Here is an 18,756-nt window from a genome sequence, read left to right as displayed (position 1 = left end):
GCAGGGCCCACCTGGGAAGCTGGATTGCTTGGTTACTGACCAGTTTTCTGGGCCTGGGCCAGCTACTCCCCCATGGAGAGTGGAGACCCAGGTCCAACCTGCTTCCTCCCAGGGCGGGAGAGGAGGAGCAGGGTGACTCTATTCGGATGACCCTCTGGCTCTGGCCCAGGTGACAGCCCCCAGGGCTCCAGGCCAGTCATGCCCCAGCCACTCTGACCCCCATAACCACCATACAGCCCTGCGAGCTTCCAGGCAGGGCCTCGCTGCTGGAGCATGCCCAGCGGAAAGGAGCCCAGGCTCCAGCAGAGCTGAGATGGGTCGAGGTGTGGAGGGGAGGCCCCTGAGGCATATTACAGCAGCAAACAGATGTCCCAGTCCCGCGCAGACACAGTCCCTGCCCCAGGAGCTGGCAGGTTAAGCAGATAGGCTGGCCCAGGAAGTTCCCCCTTTTCACAAGTGGGGAGCAGAGAGACTTGCCCACAGGGGGAATAATTGGTAGCTCTGGGCATTGAACCAGGACACCTGGGTTCCCCACCAGCACTGTAACAAGCAGCTCATCCTTTCTGTGTCTCCAGGCTTGCTGGGTTTGGTAGGGGAGGGATGGTATGAGCCACTTGCACAGACCAGCCCTGCCAGCCTCCCACTCCTCAGTGCAGGTTTGCATTTGCTTTGCTCTCAGCATGAGCCGGGACATCCTGCTGCTGCTGGCACCTTCCTCCCCGAGGTCTCCTGGTTCACAGCTACCTGGTGTCGTGCACACGGGCCTTCTACAGCCAGGACAGCAGCCGGGGCTCTTTGGACTCTGGTGGTGTCATCCCTCCTGAGCCCTGCCGCAAGCCCGTCACCCCAGTCACCTTGTACTGTGAACCGGTGATAACACATCACAGGGGAGCTTCAGCCTGAGCCAGGGAGGTCAGCGGGGTGCATCTCTGGGGAAGCTCTGGGTTGCAACCGGCTGGGGGACGAGCTGTGGGGAGACATTTAAATGTGAACTAGGCAAAACTTGGGGGGGGGCCTTGCGCTGACGCCTGCAGCTGTGCCCATCTGGCGCTCTCCAGGTCTCCCTCGGCACTTCGGTCGCTTGTCTTACGCTCAGGCTCCATCACCTGCTTTTCAGGGCCTAACCACACCCTGTGACATCATAAGCGGCCGCCATGGAAACAGCTGTGATGTCACAAAGAGAGGGCTATGATGTCAGGTGGGGGAGAGTGGGGGAGCCCATTCCAAGCCCTGTCTCAGCGCTGAGCAGCTACTCTCATCCCGCAGCCCTGAGCCAAGTCTCCTACAAGGCGGGGTGCTCTACAGCACAGGGTGAGGGAGGGGAAACTCAGCAACTCAAGCAGGCAACAGCAGGACAGCGAGTGCCATCCTGGGGGTGGGAAATAGCTCTCCCCCCAGCCCACAGGCCCCCCATGCGTGCTGGTCACGAAGGAGACCCATGGCTGCAGCCCCCGGGACGAGGGGCAAGCTGGATGTGTGGCCAGGGGAACGAGGCTAGTCTTGCACCGTACACTATCTAATTGGCCCCACAACCGGGGAAGCTCCCAGAGGGCTAAAGGCACATTTGCCCCCAGTCTTGGCTCTGAGGCCGGGGGGGCCTGTCTGTTTGCAGAAGCTCGTTTTGCCAGGTGCCCAGGGCGGTGGCAGCAGGAGGAATGCTTAGCCAGGGCACTGGCTGTGTCCCAGCCCAACGGGGGACTCTGTGCTGGGTGAGGGGACCCTGTTGGCCATGCCCGGTTGGGATCCTGCTTCTGAGCCTGGTTACTGGTGGTTGTATCCACCTTACTATCAGGAGGGGGCTCGCCCGCTCAGAGAGGGCAGAAGGGCTGTGGCCAGCAGCCACGTCACAGACATGCATGTCCAGCCTGGACTCACCTTCCCAGTGGGGGGGTTGGGACAGGCCCTCAGCCTTGCAATGAGCAAGCGAGGAAAGACTCGGCACAACCTCCGTGCTGCCCTGGGAGGGGCCCTATGGGAGCGTTGTGTGCAATTGCCGCTCTCTAGGGCTGCCCTGGGTGCCCCAATGCCGGCCAGGATCCCCAGGGGCTGGGGCTGTGCTGAGACCGAGCTGCAGAGCAGCGGGTGTGTTCCTGCAGCGCCTGGCTGTGTGGAGCGATGAGGATGCTCTGGGCTGGCAGGGCGCAGGGCGCTGTGGGGAGTGCTGGGCTGGAGATGCTGTCCCAGGGGCTCGCCACTCTCCGCTGGCTGAGCTGGTGGAACTGCAGGTGGAATGGTGTCGCTCTTTCCCTGGCCCACTGATGGTTTCTCCAGGCAGATATATGTTTAGCTTTTCCTTTTTCTGGGTCCAGTTTGTTTCTAGAGAGGGGCAATTCCAGGGGTAAACATGAGCCTCTGGCAGCTGGCTGCACAGCGCCTTAGCTGCACAAGGAGAATGAACTTCCCGAAGCTCAGTCTGTTCCCTGGTGCAGATTTGGACACATCACAAAAGCAAACTTTGATTTCATACAATGGTGCATAATTGTCAAGAAGACGGTGGGAGACTGGGGCGGCGGCAGGTCAAGACTTGACGTGCATCAGCAGATCCAGAGTGCAGGAGAAGGGCTGGAGACGGGGGTGCTTTGGGTGAGGGGTGAGGTGCGTTGGCAGAGCTGGGCACAGGGAAGGGCTGGAGACAGGGGTGCTTTGGGTGAGGGGTGAGGTGCGTTGGCAGAGCTGGGCACAGGGCAGGGCTGGAGACGGGGGTGCTTTGGGTGAGGGGTGAGGTGCGTTGGCAGAGCTGGGCACAGGGAAGGCTGGCAGAGATGGGGTGCTATGGGTGAAGGGTGAGGTGCATTGGCAGAGCTGGGCACAGGGCAGGGCTGGAGACGGGGGTGCTGTGGTTCAGGGCTGAGGTGCATCGGCAGAGCTGTCTGGGAAACGTGGGACGGACCAGACGGTGCTTTCTGTAAATCAGGACTGAAGTGCGTGAGCAGGGCCAGGTGGTAGCAGTGTGCGCAGTGCACCTCTGCTCTGGCTTGCTCTGGTTCCGTCACACAGCACACACCTAGGCCCCCTGCCCTCATTAAGTAACCGTCTGAGAGGCAGGAGTGGAACAGAGCTGAGCCTTGGTGCATCCAATGTGCACTCAGACTTTGCCTCCCGCCCAGCCTTGGCAGTACCACGCTGGAAGCCAGGACTTTGACACCAGCGTCTGGTTAGCAAACACCCACAGACCATGTTGCTCAATCCAGCCCTTCCCGAAGCCAGCAGAGCAGTGGGGCATGGCCATGGGAGACTGACCCTGCTCTGGGCAGGAAAACCAAATAGCCACTTTGCCCATAAACAAACCCGCCCTGCCCTGGAACACAGCTGGAGGTTTGGGCCAGGCTAGATTTGCTCTGCACCCATCACTGGCCCGTGGCAAGCAGGGCACTGTGCCTGCTGCCTGGAGCAAAGCGTCTTGGGCCTCATCCTGCAGTGTGCTGAGCACAGCCCCTCCTGGGTAGGTCAGTGAGAGCTGGGGACCCTCAGCACGTGGCCAGGCCCTGGCTGAGGCAAAGCTAAAGGAAATGCTAGACAAGCAGCACCTGCATGCTATGCTAACGATTCCTCGGGTTCCCTGGCCTTGTGCAGCAGGGAAACATTTCCACCTCCTGGGGGATCCTACTGGGCCATTATTCTTTACTGGGCGCTGATGGCTTCCTCTGACATGTGCCCCTCTGCCCCTGCCAGGCTGGACACCATGCAAGCTGGGGCCGGGGGGGCAGGAGGGCTTCCAAAATCAGTTTCTTTTCGTACTGGGCTCCTGAGCCCTTGTTGTGCCCCTGATCCACACCCTGCCCCCAGCCTCCTCACACACTGGCCCTGAGCATGCTGTGCGGTTTGAGTGGGGCTGGGCCTGCGTCTGCCAAGGCCTGTCCAGCGCCAACGCCTCATACGGAAATCCTGGGCGTGCTCCCTCCTCCAGGCTCCCTGTTGCCTCCTCGCACAGGATATGCAGCAAGTCGCACTGGTCCCAGTGTTCCCAGAACCATTACACGCCCCTTCCCCCTTGCACACACTGCGTGCTTGTCTGCAGCTCCAGGCACACAGGCATTCAGCACTCGGCTCCGGCTGGGGGCATGCTCCGTCCCTAGCTGCCCGTATCGGACCCGGGCGTGCACCCCTAGCACCCGCCCTGCTGGGCAGCTGGAGAATCAGGCCTGGGCTGTTGACTTCTTGGAACTGGTTTCTCCCTCCTCAGCTGGGACCCTTGATCCAGGTGAGCTGGGGTGGCAGCCCATCACCTGGCCACCTGCAGCCTGGGGAGCGGCCAGGCCTGCTAGGCAGTGCCTGAAGAAATGGCCCGCGGGGTGGGGGAGAGAAGGACCCACACTGAGTTTTGGCGCTTGGTCACAGTGACATCTTTTTGCACGACATGTCGTCACGCATGTCCCTCCACCCCCCCCCCACCACCGTTTGGAGGGTGTCTTGGAATGACAAACAACGGGTCGGATCCCCAGTGGGTGGCGCTCGGTGCAGATCCAGCGGAGTCACTGCACTGCTTCACATCAGCTGCGGCTCTGGCCCAGTGGACCCTGTGCTCTGTAATGACCTAGCGATGAGCTGAGCTGATGTCCCAGACGCCCTGGGGAGGGACTCAACACAGAGACTTTTCATCTCAAAATCCCAGGACGGATATATAAGAACTGGGCCCCTTGCTAGGCCGTCTGGAGCCTGGGTGTGGTGGCTCTGGCAGGGTTTCAGTCTGGACAGGGACTCCAATGCACCTGGGAGCTGGGCTCCATGAGGGCAGCGAAGCTGGCTGGGGAGGGGGCAATGAGGACCCAAGGGTGGAACTGACATTAAATGTACTTTACCCATGTTACAAGAAGGGGAAACTGAGGCAGCGAGCCAGGTGATGAGCCTTGCTTCAGGGCCAGTGGCGGAGCCAGGAGGAGAGCCTGAGTGCTCTGCATGCCTCCCCGCCCCGTTCTTACCACCATGCAGCAGCTTCACATCCCCCCTGCAAGCAGGATTACGGGTGTCTGAGCTTCACAGCGATTTGTTTCAGCAGGCGCATCTGCAAGCGGTGCTGGAGACTGATGGCCAGGGGGGTCAGGGGGCAGGCAGGCTCTTTCTGGGAGCATTTTCTCAGCAGAGGCTGCCAGTGATTTTCCTGCCAGCTGAGAGTTCCCCTCCTGCATAGGCTGGGAAGACAGGCAGCCCGGGACTCGGCCTGGCCTCTGTGCCTGGCTGGGCAAAATGTGCTTCACTCTTGGTCCTGACCCTGCGAAATAAAAAGCGCTTTCCCAGTGCACCCTACCAGGGCAGCCCCCTCCCAGCTGTGCAGAGCTACCTGCTGTGTTGGGCTGATGAACACACCTGTCCCCAGCTGCTGAGGAGGAGGGAGACAGGATCCCCCTCAGGATTGGTCCATATCGGACACTGTCGGCCACCTCAGTGGAAAGTCCCAGACACGAGCCCAGCAAATGGCCCGGGCGGGATCCAGTTCTGCATTTCCCTCTCCCGTTTCCACACCCGTTGGCTGCCGTGCGGTTGCACCTGGTTCCCTGCAGTGCTCCCCCGCTATCTCCAGCATCACGTCCCAGCAGATAACGACACACCCGCGCACACGTCAGGAGCTTCCACGTTGGGCCCTTACTAAAGTCCAAGCACTGGGGACTGTGTCACCAGCCTGCGTGGAAGCGGCTGGGGGCTGCTGGCTGCGGTATAAATACAGGTCGGCAGGGCACAGCCGAGGAGCAGCACAGCACAGGTCAGTGGGCTGGGAGGGGGAGCAGCAGGCAGCCTAACCCCTCTGGCAGGGAGCTGCGCCAGGAGCCCTGAGACGGCCACAGTGGTCCCTGTCCCTGGCTCTTCGCTGCACAGTGCCTTGCGGGGGAAAGGCTGCAGGGGTATCCGACCAGGGGTGCAGCCAGGGAGACGGATGGCTACTGGTCTGTCCAGAGGAGTCAGTGGGTGGGTGAGATGGGCACTGGGATCCCAGCCTCTGCAGCAGTTCGCAGGTCAGCAGCAGCCATGGCTGAGCTGCGGGAAGCTCAGCCCGGCAGGAAGAAGGGGTGCTTTGGGGGGGACAGAGACAGGGGGGACTGGAGGAGGGGCAGAACCTCAAGCGGACCCTGCCCTGTGACAGCGAGGGGCTCAGCTCAGGGTGGGGGCACTGCGGGAAGAGCAGGGTCAGGGTGCACAGGGAGACTGACGCATCTTGTTCTCTCTGCAGCGTGGCTCACTTTGCCTGGCCAGTCCCTGAGCACAAACAGCGCAAGATGTCTCTGAAGGCTGCCACCCTTGCTCTGGCACTTCTCGCCATCACAGGTAAGGGAGAGCAGCCTCTCCTGCTGGGCCGGTGCAGCCCTCGGGGCCGAGGGCCCTCTGGGGCTGCCTCCTGTCCCTGTCCCTGTCCCAGCATGCTGCTCTGCAGAGCCATGGCCATTCTGGACTCTTTGCTCCTGCCCTGCTCGGGTTGGCTCCAGGGAGTGAGGAGGGCCTCACCTGGAGACATGGTCTCAGGCATGTGACTGGGCTATCCCTGCGAGTCTGGATGGAAAGGGAACCCCTGGGAACAGGAGGGGAGTGGGGCAGGCATAGGGCTGGCTGCACATGGCATTGAGTGCTGGCGCTCTTGTTTCTCCATAGGGGCCCAGGCAGACGTCAGTGCCCAGCAGGTGGCCGATGTGGTCTGGAATTACTTCACACAGCTGACCGGCAATGCCAAGGAGACCATGGAGCAGATCCAGCAATCTGAAATCAGCAAGCAGCTCAAGTGAGTGCACTGGAGAGCAGGCCCCTAGCCCCCACGGGGGACTGTGGGTGGGTGACACCGGGATCCGTAGGGAGGGATCCCGTGGGAGGGATGGGACCTGAGCAGTTCCTGGGGCTGGCACAGGTGGAGAGAGTAAAGCTCTGGTACCTGTTTCTCTGCACTGGCTCTAGGAGCTCCAGCTAGAATAAACAGTAACACCAGAGCACAAAGTAGCCGTGAAAGAGAAGCCGGCTGCCTGACGTAACAAGGGCTTATGGCCTGCCAGACCCACTGCCCCTCTAAGCGGGAGAGACCCACTCTCATGCAAACCAATGGGGACAACAGGCTTGCAGGGAAACATCGCCTCCCCCCAAAGTCAGGAGCAGGGTAGCTGGAAGAGACGGGGTTCCCTAAAGGCACTGAGAGGCAGGTCTGCAGCCAAGGGCTGCTCCAACAGGGGTGAGAGCACAGAAATGGGTGCCCTGGAAATGCCGCTAGATGTCTGAGGTGTAGTTGCAAGGGCACAGGGTAGGGGACAGGAGCTGCGGGGGCGGGCAGTGCTTGAGTGGTCAGTGAATCAATGAAAGACACTCAAGGTGCTGAGCTTCATTTCCCCTGCTCCCGCAGCACCCTCTTCCAGGACAACCTCCAGAACGTCAACTCCTACGCGGGGGACCTGCAGAAGAAGCTGATTCCCTTCGCCACCGAGCTGCATGCCAAGCTGAGCCAGGACTCGGAGAAGCTGAAGGAGCAGATCCGGAAGGAGCTGGCGGACTTGCGCCTCAAGCTGTCCCCTTATGCCGACGAAGTGCACCAGCAGATCAGCAAGAACATCCAAGACCTGCAGCTCAAGCTGAGCCCTTATGCCGAGGAGCTGCGTGGCCAGGTCAACCAGAATGCGGACTTGCTGCGCAAGCAGCTGGCCCCCTACGCCCAAGAGCTGCGGGACAAGCTGCAGGAGAATGTGGACGGCCTCCAGGCAGCCCTGGCCCCCTATGCCGAGCAGCTCCAGGAGCAGATTGACAAAAACGTAGCAGACATGAAAGAGAAGCTGGCGCCCTTGGCTGATGAGCTCCAAGTCAAGATAGACCAGAACGTGGAGGAGCTGCGCAAGCAGCTGGCCCCCTATGCCCAGGACGTGCAGGACAAGCTCAATCGCCAGCTCGAGGGCCTGTCCTTCCAGATGAAGAAGGGCGCAGAGGACCTGCGGGCCAAGCTCTCGGAGAGCGCGGAAGAGCTGCGACTAAAGCTGAACCCTTATGCTGAGGAGCTGAAGGAGAAGCTGCGCACGGATGCTGAGGGCCTCCGCCAGTCCCTGGGCCCCTACGTGGAGGGCCTGACTGGGCAGATGGAACAGAAGATTGAGGAGTTCCGCCAAACCGTGGGCCCCTACGGGGAGGCCTTTAACAAGCAGCTGGTGCAGAAGGTGGAGGAGATGAAGCAGAAGCTGGGCCCCTACGCTGGGGAAGTGGAGGATCATCTTGGCTTCCTGGAGAAGGACGTGCGGGACAAGGTCGCCTCCTTCTTCAGCACCATCAAGCAAATTGAAAACTGAGGGGGTCCCTGAGCGGGCTCGGCTTCGCTTCCTATCACCACCTGCTCACCCTCACCTCCACTGCACAAGACAAGCCGCTGTCTACCTCAGAGCCGGGGCGAAGAGCACGGGAACCAGCCCCAGGACAGGCTCAAGGGCATGCTGGCTCTTCTGCAGCTCAGGCCACAGAGCGGGAAAGGGACCCGGAGCCGTGAATGCCAGGGGACCTGCACATGCTAGATGACTGTCTGTCTGTGCTGCTACTGACTTTCCTGCACTTGCCCTCACTCCAAAATTGCACCTACTGTATCTGCTGAAATAAAACTGCAACACAGCAATGCACATTGCGACTCTGTCCCTCTCTTAGCCTGACCAATAAGGCACTCATTCTGCTACTACTGGTTCTGCAGAGGCCATAAGTTCTTCCTTGGGAGCACGGTGGTGGAGGGGTGGGGAGAGAGGTGCTGTCCCTTCCAGCTCTAGTGGCTTGAGGAAGTGCCTAATTTGTTAAATTAATGAGCCAAGTGCACTCCAGTGAGTCTGAACAAGAAACTGGGGGATAAACTAGGCTGGATGAGGGGAGAGTGAGAAAGATTGGCTGGTCTTTCTTTCTTTCTTTCTTTCTTTCTTCTCACCAGTTGAAAGCCCTATCCTGGGATGTCCTGTGGATACCCCTGGGTGATTGCCAGTGGGAGGGAAGCAGGGTCTGGGCAGTGGGGGATGGAAAGGGACTTGCTCCAGGCAAGGTGGTCTGCATGGCCATGAATAGTGTGGGGCGTGGGGCTGGGTGAGGGAAGCAGGGAGGGGAGGTGTGCACAAGACAGTCTCTCTGTTAGGCTGTGGTCCACGCATTGAGCTAGTTGGAGCACACTTGCTGCAGTGTCTGGGTACTTTAAATCCAAGGGGAAACACTTTCAATTTGGATTAACATTCCCCTGGCTTGCCCACCTGAGAGTGACACCCTTACAATCGCCTCCTGAGCCCCGGCAGCCACCAGCCAGCTGTGAGCTCCAGTGCATCCTCCACTCTGCCTCACCCCACTTCCCTGAGCAGCAGATCCTGTGTCCCAGGATTGGGTGGGGTCTCCCAGGGTCCTCTTCTGTCAGGCTAAGACGCTTGCTGCCCTGGGAACAGGGAACTCTGGTTTTCCCGGGCCCCACTTCCTAGTCTAACAGCGTGTCATTCATCTACAGACAAGGGGCCAAACCCTGCACTGGGGTAAATCGGTGCAGCTCCTTTGAGGTCAATGCAGTTATGCTGCTTTGCATCACCCGAGGACCTAGTCTGAGGGACCATGGAGCACCCCCAGCTGAGGGAGCGTGGTTTCCGGACACATGAAGGGCTGCTAGCTACAGACAATGGTGGTGCTCCCTCTCCAGGGGGGAGAAGGGACTGCAGGCTCCATTGTGCATTCATCCCCTTGGCCGAGGCTGCTAACAAGGAGCTAGTTAGTGCTGTGAGTGATGGAGATGCCTGTCCTGCAGCAGAGACCCACCCACCTGTTTGTTTCAACGAGGCCTCTCAATGGCCAATGCATGGAAACCATTTTGGGTGCGTACCAACCCGTGGTCGCTGTGATGCTGTAATCTAGAGGGGTGGATTGCCTACACTCCAGAGCCATCCAGTCCCCATGGCCGGCGTGATAGTGATGTAGCAATGGAAGCCCTCGAATGCGTTGCTCTGAATCCAAACTATATAGCCACATTCCCAGCTTCTGAACAGTACCGAAACAAGGAGGTGCCTTCATAACTCTGGGTAGGTCAGCCCAGCTCTGTAGTTTTGTTGGCCTCTGTGTGTGTGAGTGCGTATGCATGTGTGAGTGTGCACTGGACTTCTTACGCTGCACTGTCAGCAACGAAGGAGGAGCAGGGCTTTGTCTCTTTCAGACACCCCAGGAAGGAAGCCGCTGAAGCAGGTCAGTTTTATTTTACAGCCTCATTGATTTCCTCTGGGGTGCTAATCTGACACCTGTGGGTGGAGGACTTCTCCTGCTGGCTGCTAGCAATCCTCAGGCCTTTATCATCATCATCATCATCCCCATTTCTGCAGGAGATGGAAGCGAGGGGAAGCTTCATGGCATTGCACTGGCTTTAGCTCAGACTGCCCCTTGCCTCTCTAAGGACAGCCCTGCTAAAGTCCAGGCCAGCGTGGTGCTAGGCAAACAGCATATAGACTGGTATTGTGTTATCTAGCTCCCACTAGGCATTCCCGTTGCCCAAGGGCCCCCAGAAGCTGGGCCTATCTATTAGCATTCCATGAGGAGGGTCAAACGGGGATTAAGGTGATTGGCCCTGGGGTGGCAAGGAGAGGGCTTTCTTTGGCAGCAGCAAGCTAGCTCAGGCAGTTGTGAAGACAAGTCACGATAACCCACATCCCCTCTGAAATAATGGTTGGATTTCTGCTGAGTGCACAACCCACTCCCCAAAGTGACTCTGAATCTATTAGTCTTTAAGGTTGTTTTTGTGGATACAGACTAGCACGGCTACCCCTCTGAAAAGTTACACCGAATCTGTTGTTTTGACCTGCAGTCAGGCTGCTTTCACAAACGAAGCAGTGTTAGGCTGACTCTGTATTTGCATGGGAGACTCCAAGGGACACCTCACTGCAGAGGGAAAGAGTGATGCAGGGGCCCCAGTAAGCTCCTGCTCTGTGCTTGTACAGTGCCTGGCACAATGGGGTCTCAGTCACTACTGTAATACCAAAAAGAAAAGGAGGACTTGTGGCACCTTAGAGACTAACCCATTTATTTGAGCATAAGCTTTCGTGAGCTACAGCTCACTTCATCGGTTCCACAGTATGCATCCGATGAAGTGATGCATAAGCTTACGCTCAAATAAATGGGTTAGTCTCTAAGGTGCCACATGTCCTCCTTTTCCTTTTGTGAAGACAGACTGACACGGCTGCTACTCTGAAACCCGTCATACCAGCACTACAGACCAGTTATGTGGTTTAGATATCTGCGACTCTCAGTGTCCTGCTCCTGGCTGGGCTGCCCTGATCATTAGTGCCCACACGAGCCACCTTCATTCGTCAGAAACACAAGTTAACTCAGCACCAGAATCGATTTCATGAGGTGCAGGGTGCAGGTGGAGCCGTAGGAGAGGGATGTGGACGTGGGGGCAGCAGGGCTGGGGAACGAGAGCAGAGAGAGACAAGCCCACGCACATCACTGAAGGATGGGGAAGGCCTGTGGGAATGGCACATGAGACCTAGGCTGTGAGCTCTGTGCAATGCCCAGCACGGTGAGACCCTGCTGTCAGGTGAGGGTCTCTGAGATCCACACTCCTGCATCAATAAACAATAAACATCTTCCCTCTCTGAGCAGCTTTTTGGCTCTAGCAGGTAGAGGCGGAAAGTTGTCCCCAGCTCCTGGCTCTTTGGTGGCCTCGTTCCAGTTCCCAGTGGCTGGTTCTGCATGTCACCAAAAACACCAGCCTCATTCTCTGCACTAATTGGCCCCCTTGTGGGCAGTCTCAGGAGTGAGGTGAGGGGCTGAATGGACCCTGGAGACTGAACACCTCTCGCAGCCCTAAAGGGGTCAGTGTGAGGCTCTCTGTTAAGGCTGCGGAGCTTTCCCAGGGCTGCTCCTGTCCTGGAGATGTGGAGAGGACCTAGATCCAGGCCACCTCGCCCCAGTGCTACATTCACATGAAAAATGTTTTAAATGGAATAATAATAATGGAAGAAATTGACAGACTAGGGCCAAGTTCCTCTGGGGGCTGGAAAGTGCCTTATTAGAGGGAGTTATAATAGCATCACGCAGGAGCAGCTCCCCAGCTACCTGTCCAGGCTGGAGAGTGACTTCAGGGTCAGGTGTAGAGGAAAATGGGGGTTCAGCACAGCCCTGTGCCCTGTGAGCCACTCCTGTTTGCATGGCTCAGGGGAGAGAGGTGAACTTTGGTGTCAGAGGAGGGACAGTGACTGCTTGGAACTTCACTCTTGCCTCAGGCTGGACTTTGCCAAATACGTGGCTTGTCACCTCCTCTGATCTGCATGCAGATAACATATTGTCACTGGGAATGAGGCTGAAAACATGAAGTACCCTGTCTGCTTGTTTCCCAGAAGGGCCTTAGGTACTAATGTGATACAAAAGCTAAATGAGGTAAAGGTTTGCAGATCAATTCTCGGAATAAGCAAATCAGAGGTGGAGTGACAGCGTCTGGGGGGGTTTACTCCTGTCACTGTTTACAGAGTTTGGTTCATTTCCCTCAAAACAAATATTTCCAAGCTTTTTTTTTCTATTTCACATGCAGTGCCAGCAGCCCAGTGCTTGTGAGCAGCCCTGCACTAACACACCAGTGTGCCCAGACCAGAGTTCACCAGCTATTACGTTGCTTTGGTTTGCTGTAGCAATCTGAGCCCAGTGGAAGCGTATAGATAACATATATATCTTAGTAGTAGTGCACAGTCTAGAAGTCAGCTTGGAGATCAAAGCGCCTTCACAGTTTATGCTGCACAGAGCCCCGTGGCTCTGCATCTGGTTGTATTAGTGAAGCTCAGGTAGGATCCTCATACACCTCCATGGATCACCTGTGTGCTGGAGGTGTCTTGGAGCCATCAGGCTGACTACTCTTGCTGGCTCCTTCCTGCCTTGCCTGGCTGTGTTCGGTGTGCTGCTGGTCACTGCTTCTACATCAGTACAGACACAGGGGGATGTCAAATGGGGTGACGGGTATGAAATGACCCTCCTGAGTGCTGGGCATTTCCTAACCTGCCAGCCTCAGGAGAAGCTCTGGGCAGAGAATCTGAAATGCCAGTCAAAGGCGCCTGGAGCCTGGGGCCTACAATTTGTTGTGAATGTTTGAAAATGGCTCAGTTTTCGAAAACGCCCTCAAACGTGGATTTTCACTTTAAACTGGCCCCACTTTCACTCAGCATGGCTGGTTTTTCAGTGACAAACATGTTTTTTAAAATACTGTTTACAAAATTTGAAATTGTTTCAGCGGTTAAAATACATGAATAAAACATGCAAAAAAGTTAAATTTTGGGTGTTCTGGATGGAAAAATAGCCATTTTGCTGAAATTGGGCAAAAGATAAGCTGTCTGGGCTATGAAATGGCTCAGGACACAAAGGCACCATTTTCCCAAATCTTTTCCCCCTTTTGTTATTAATTATTACTATTTCATATTTATATTCACTAGGCTCCAGCTGGGATCAGGGTCCCATTGTGCTGGGCATTGTGCAGACAGATACAGAGAGGTGGTTCCTGCAAAGAAAACCTACTGTGGCTACAGCTCCGGACTGGGACTCAGGAGATCTAGGTTCAGTTCCTTTCTGTCAGAGACTCCATGTGTGACCATGGTCAACTCACTTCATCTCTCATTGTGCCTCTGATTCCCAGCTGTAAAGTAGGGACAATAGCCCTTCCTTTCCCCCACCCTTTGTCTGTCTGTAAGGTCTTCAGGGCAGTGACAGACAGACTCTCACTATGTGTTTGTAAAGCAGCCAGCACAATAGGTTGTCTGGCACATACATTTCTGCAGCATGCAAAGGGTTAACTTTGTTTGTAAGCCACTGGGGAGGGGAGGTGGTTGGCTGGGAAAGCTGGAACTGAACTGGTCTGGCAGATGGGTGGGGTGAGGTTGGTGAGTGATCTGGGAGAGCCAGTCAGATGACTGGTACTCACGTCATCCCCTGAGAATGTCTTTGAACCTCCACGTTGTATTTACATGGAGTGAGGTCCAAAGCCACTGGCTCTGCAGAGGCATATGGGACCTCTTGTCACCTGAGCACTTCTGCCTAATACTGATCCATATATAAAGGAGCAGCATATGACGGGCTCCAACTCACAGAGGACAGCAGGTGAACAGCAGCTAGGTAAGGTGCAGGTGATACAATTCGTTAATTCTGCAGCAGCTCAAGGCATTTTCCGGGGAGTGTTGTGTAGAAGTTAGAGCAGAAGTTTGTGAGCCAGGACTCATGGGTTCTATTCCCACCTCTTGAAATGTTACCTAGTGCTTAGGGACACTGGGAGTCATGTTTTCTGGGTTCCATTTCTGCATCGGAAGGGATATGGTTTAGTGGTTAGAGCAGGGAACTGGAAGGACTCCTGAATCCTAGACCCAACTCTTTCACTGACACACTCTATCTAGGTCACATCTCTATGAGCCCTAGTTTCACCAGCTATAAAATGGGATAACAATGCCGACCTACTGTGTGCTACAGTGGCCTGTGATGCTGGATTACTTAGATTGCAAAGCTCTTTGAAAGCCTTGGATAAAAGATGCTTTAGTCAGGTATAGTGCTCTTGTATGGATTTCCACAAGGGCCTAAACCTGTGAGGTGTGTGGGTGGTCTCACGTTAGAGCACCCTAAGGAGTTTGGAAATGAACCTCTATCAGGGCTTTAGAGTTTTCCATGACGTCAGTGGACGGATCTGTTAAAATGGTTTTCCCTGAGGTTGTTCCCAGACACCCAAAGCTGCCTTCTGAGTTATTGTCTTGAACACAGTGCCCAGGGCAGAGCTGAGCTCTCTGATCGTTTGGAAAAACTAATTTCAAACCAACGGTGATATTGACACAAAGGGGTGATTACCATGCACGAGTGCAAACTGAGGTCACCTGTGCTCTTGTCACAAGGACCACTGAACTTGGGTTATTATTTATTTATGTGTATTATGATAGTGCCTAGGGAGCCCTAGTCATGGACCAGGAATCATTGCTTATGTGCATCATTTGCTCCCACTCAGAGGCAGTTTATCTTGCTGACCAAGGGGGCCAGTTTTTGATAGCCTTACTCACACTGAGACTACCCTACACCTTGAGCGATCCCGCTGAAATAAAATCAATGAAGTGGTCAGGTGCTACTCAATGGGAGGGTATCAGAATCTGGTCTCTTTGGCTGTATTTTACATTCACTATCTGGATTTTGTGCCATCCAGCTGCAATTTAAATCACCACCTGAAATGTGTTTGAATCTAAAGAGAGTCACTGCAAAAAGCAGAAATCCAGAAAGAAGATCCAGGCATTGGAAAATGAACCTGGCCCCACCCGTGAACCGATAAAGTGAAGGCAAAGCCTGGGTCGTGGCAGGAACTCCACTAACTGCTTTCTGGTTGGTTTCTCTCCGCAGAGTCCCCGCCCAGTGACCAGACAGACCATGCCTCACAAAGCTGCACTTCTGGTTTTGCTCCTGGCCACCTTCTCAGGTTGGTGGTCTTCTCTATAACAATGTGCAGGGACTCAGTCCTGGCTCTAGACATGAAAGGTGAAAGGTCTCCCTGCCCTGCTGGAGATTCAGCCGCGCAGCAGGGGTCCCTGGCTGCTTACAAGAGGATGCAGCTTAGCAAGATAGTATTTTGGAACAGGAGAGGACAAGTCCATTGACCCATCTTGCCCCAAACGAGAAAGGTGTTGCAGTAAGATGGCCCAGTCACAGGTCCCCAATGTGTTGCTCCTTTGATGTTCTCGCTGTACCCCAAGGCAGGGTAGCTCTGACCCTGTCACGGGAGTCTCAGGCGGTGTTCCTTTGACTCTGCCGCTGGACCCAACATGTGTCACTGGCCTCCACTTCCGTTGTGTCATGTGAGTCAGTCCCCCGATGAATCCTTCTGGTTATGCTGGGCCTGGCACCCAGAACTCCCACTGAAGTTAATGGGGGCTGCAGCTCTGGAAATCAGGGCCTTTATTACTTTGGGGAGGGGGCGCCCCTGGGACTTGTCAGTGTAGAGAAGACTCCTGACCATCCCAGGGATAAAATGTTGTCTCAAGGATTACAGACTGTGAGCTCCATCAGTTTAAGAGCAGCTCCCAACACTAGGTCTTCCCTTCACAGAGCTCCTCCATGCCACCTCCCTGCTACCAAGCTCATGGTTTGCCACCAAGGCTCTCCCGAGGTCATTCTGTTAAATACTCTTGTTCCACCCATGCAGCTTCTCAGGCTGAACAGGCGAGGAATGGGTTCTGGGATTACCTCAGCCAGCTCACTCACGACAAGGACAGCATGGCACATACCCAGAGCATGAAGCTGGACCAAGAGATCAAGTGAGTACCTCATTCTCTGGGGTTAAAGAATTAGTAGGTAATACCCTGAAGCCCCTTGCCCTGTCAGAGACCCAAGCACATCTGGCTCCTGCACTATGCCTTCCAATTGCTTCCAGGCTGATTGGTTTATTGATTGATTTTTAGAGAGGTATAGTGTCCCTAAAACCTTCACATATATATAGGCATTTTTGCATTTCCAAAAACAAATAACAGATGTCGTCAGTTGACTCAATACTATCCATGCTCCTTATGTGGCTGGAGATCTCCCAGCTGGCCCTACCCAATAATGACTGAAATAAAACAAAGAAAAGCCCAGTGGAAACCAAAAAGTGATTCCTGCAGCTCGGCGAACATGAGCTCTGGCCCAGCAGCCAAGACCGGGAGTGAGGACGGCAGGCAAGGGCTCTCTGCTGCGACAGGGCAGCGAGACTGGCGTGGCTAGTAATATTGGTTAGCCCAGCAACACCGCAGGCAAGTGCTGTGCAAACAGCTCTCTGAGGGCTCTCTCCCTGTACTCCTCTATTGCAGTTGTGATGCCCCAATTCAGCTCTGCCAGTGCCCCTCATTCCTGACCTGCGTCCCCTCCCTGCTGTTCACTCATAACCCTTACCCCAGCTCTGCCAATGTGCCTCTTTCCTAATCTATCGCACTACCTGCTTGCCGCTCCTGAGCTTAGACTCATGACGAATTCTGCCATGCAGTTTTTGTTCTATGGGCGAAGTCCACAAGGGACTAATCTAAGATGAGACCCACCAGACTCATCTTCACTTATGACGCAAGGCCCAGGTCTCAAGGGGTGAAAAGTTAGTGCTTTATATATCCTTGAGAGCCCCCTTTCTTAATGCAGCACTCAACTGTATAGCCATTATTTCTAGTAAAGTGACAAAAGTGTTAGGACGAGGAAGCAGAGCTCAGGCAGTTAAGTGTGCGTCTGTTGCTTCTTACAGAAAAGTGAAAGAAAGTATCCAAGAAGGAGTCAACTACATGGGAAATCTCCTTGAGAAACTGGCCCCACTTAACAGAGGACTTCAGCCACGGTTCTACCAAGACTCCGATAGCCTGCGAAGGCTCATCAGGAAGGAGCTGGAAGGCCTGAGGGTGAAACTGTCTCCTTATGTGGATGAGGTGCACCAGAAAATCAGCAAGAACCTGGAAGCACTTCGCTTCCAGCTGACCCCATTCACCGAAGAGCTCCTGGACCAGGTCTTGCTGAAATCTAGGGAGCTCCAGCAGCACCTCACCCCAACTCGAGACATGAAGGCCCAGTTCCTGGAAGGCGTATATGAAGTTCAGAGGTTTGTGGCTCAGTATGCCAATAAAATAGCCTTTCATACTGACCAAGTGAAGGAGGTCTTCCATCCGTACGCTGCCAGACTGGTGACTGAGATCCACCGCAACATGGAAGAGCTCCATAGAAACGTCACCCCACACACCAAAGTCAGCCCAGAGAAATTCAATCAGTACATCCAGGAGCTCTCTGAGAAGCTGACCCAGAATGCCAGGGATCTCCACCAGAAGATCCAGAGGAATCTGAACCACCTTAAGAAGCAGCTGCGCCTTTACCCCAGTGGCCTCAGGGAGCACATTGCTGGCACTACTGTAGACCCTAACTGGGCTGTGGACCCCTACATGGAGGGCCTGGCTCAAGAAGTGCAGCAGAGAATCGAGGAGTTCAGAAGGGACACGTTCCTCCAGATAGATGACTTCACCAGGACCATTGACCGGGAGACAGAAGAAATGAAGTTCAAACTGTCTCCACTGTCCTCATACTCAGAGGAGTTTCAGGACAGCTCTGCACCTCTGGAGGATTTACATGTGCGGCTTGACTCTCTGTGGAAGGATATTTCCCAGAGTTTAAATGAGAAAAGCAGCGATTTACAATGAAATCCTGTACCTGTGTATAGAGAGGGGTGTGCGTGAGTGTGTGCGTGTGCTCGTGTGCATGCTTAAACCATGCCAGTGGGAAAGAAAAACTGTCAAGAAGTCATGTCGTACCCTAGTGCACTGTTGGCTAAGGACACCTGTGGCCATGACTTGGACAACTATAACAATAACATGCCATCAACATGGCTCCTCGTGCCACATAAGTACAGCTCTGTCCAGTTGCAGTGCTAGTCCAGAGTTCTCAAATCTGATGGGAGTTCAGCCAGCCCCTCCATCATTGCCCAGCAGTCCCCTGCGGCTGAAAAAACACTGCAACCTGCTCTCTCTTAGAAAGATAAAGCCACAAAGTCACCTTCTGTCAGAAGGATACAATTCTGTGACTCCTTATCAAATCATTTGGCAGGTTTCAGAGTATCAGCCGTGTTAGTTTGTATCCGCAAAAAGAAAAGGAGTACTAGTGGCATCTTAGAGACTAACCAATTTATTTGAGCATAAGCTTTTGTGAGCATGAAAGCTTATGCTCAAATAAATTGGTTAGTCTCTAAGGTGCCACAAGTCCTCCTTTTCCTTTTATCGAATCATGCAATTTTACTAAAATAATTCCACAAACCATCTTTGCTGCGGTCTTTTGAAAGCCAAATGGTCAGAGTGCTTATCTCAGCAGCAGGAA

The 18,756-nt window shown here is 54.9% G+C and overlaps 2 protein-coding genes across 2 annotated transcripts; both read left to right on the top strand.

The window, feature by feature from the left end:
* The first annotated feature begins 6,209 nt into the window (after positions 1–6,209).
* Positions 6,210–8,240, top strand: APOA4 (apolipoprotein A4). Its single transcript, XM_077839919.1, has 3 exons — positions 6,210–6,258; positions 6,580–6,706; positions 7,313–8,240. Exons 1-3 carry the CDS (start codon positions 6,210–6,212, stop codon positions 8,238–8,240), a joined length of 1,104 nt encoding a protein of 367 aa, XP_077696045.1.
* Positions 8,241–13,991: 5,751 nt separating this feature from the next.
* Positions 13,992–18,086, top strand: APOA5 (apolipoprotein A5). Its single transcript, XM_077839651.1, has 3 exons — positions 13,992–14,037; positions 16,091–16,202; positions 17,150–18,086. The coding sequence occupies exons 1-3, from the start codon at positions 13,992–13,994 to the stop codon at positions 18,084–18,086; spliced, it is 1,095 nt and encodes a 364-aa protein (XP_077695777.1).
* Positions 18,087–18,756: the final 670 nt, after the last annotated feature.

The sequence above is a fragment of the Eretmochelys imbricata genome, chromosome 22, assembly GCF_965152235.1.
Source record: "Eretmochelys imbricata isolate rEreImb1 chromosome 22, rEreImb1.hap1, whole genome shotgun sequence".
Taxonomy (NCBI): domain Eukaryota; kingdom Metazoa; phylum Chordata; order Testudines; family Cheloniidae; genus Eretmochelys; species Eretmochelys imbricata.
Note: the sequence above shows the minus strand (reverse complement) of the source record. Positions and strands in the feature narration are given on the sequence as shown.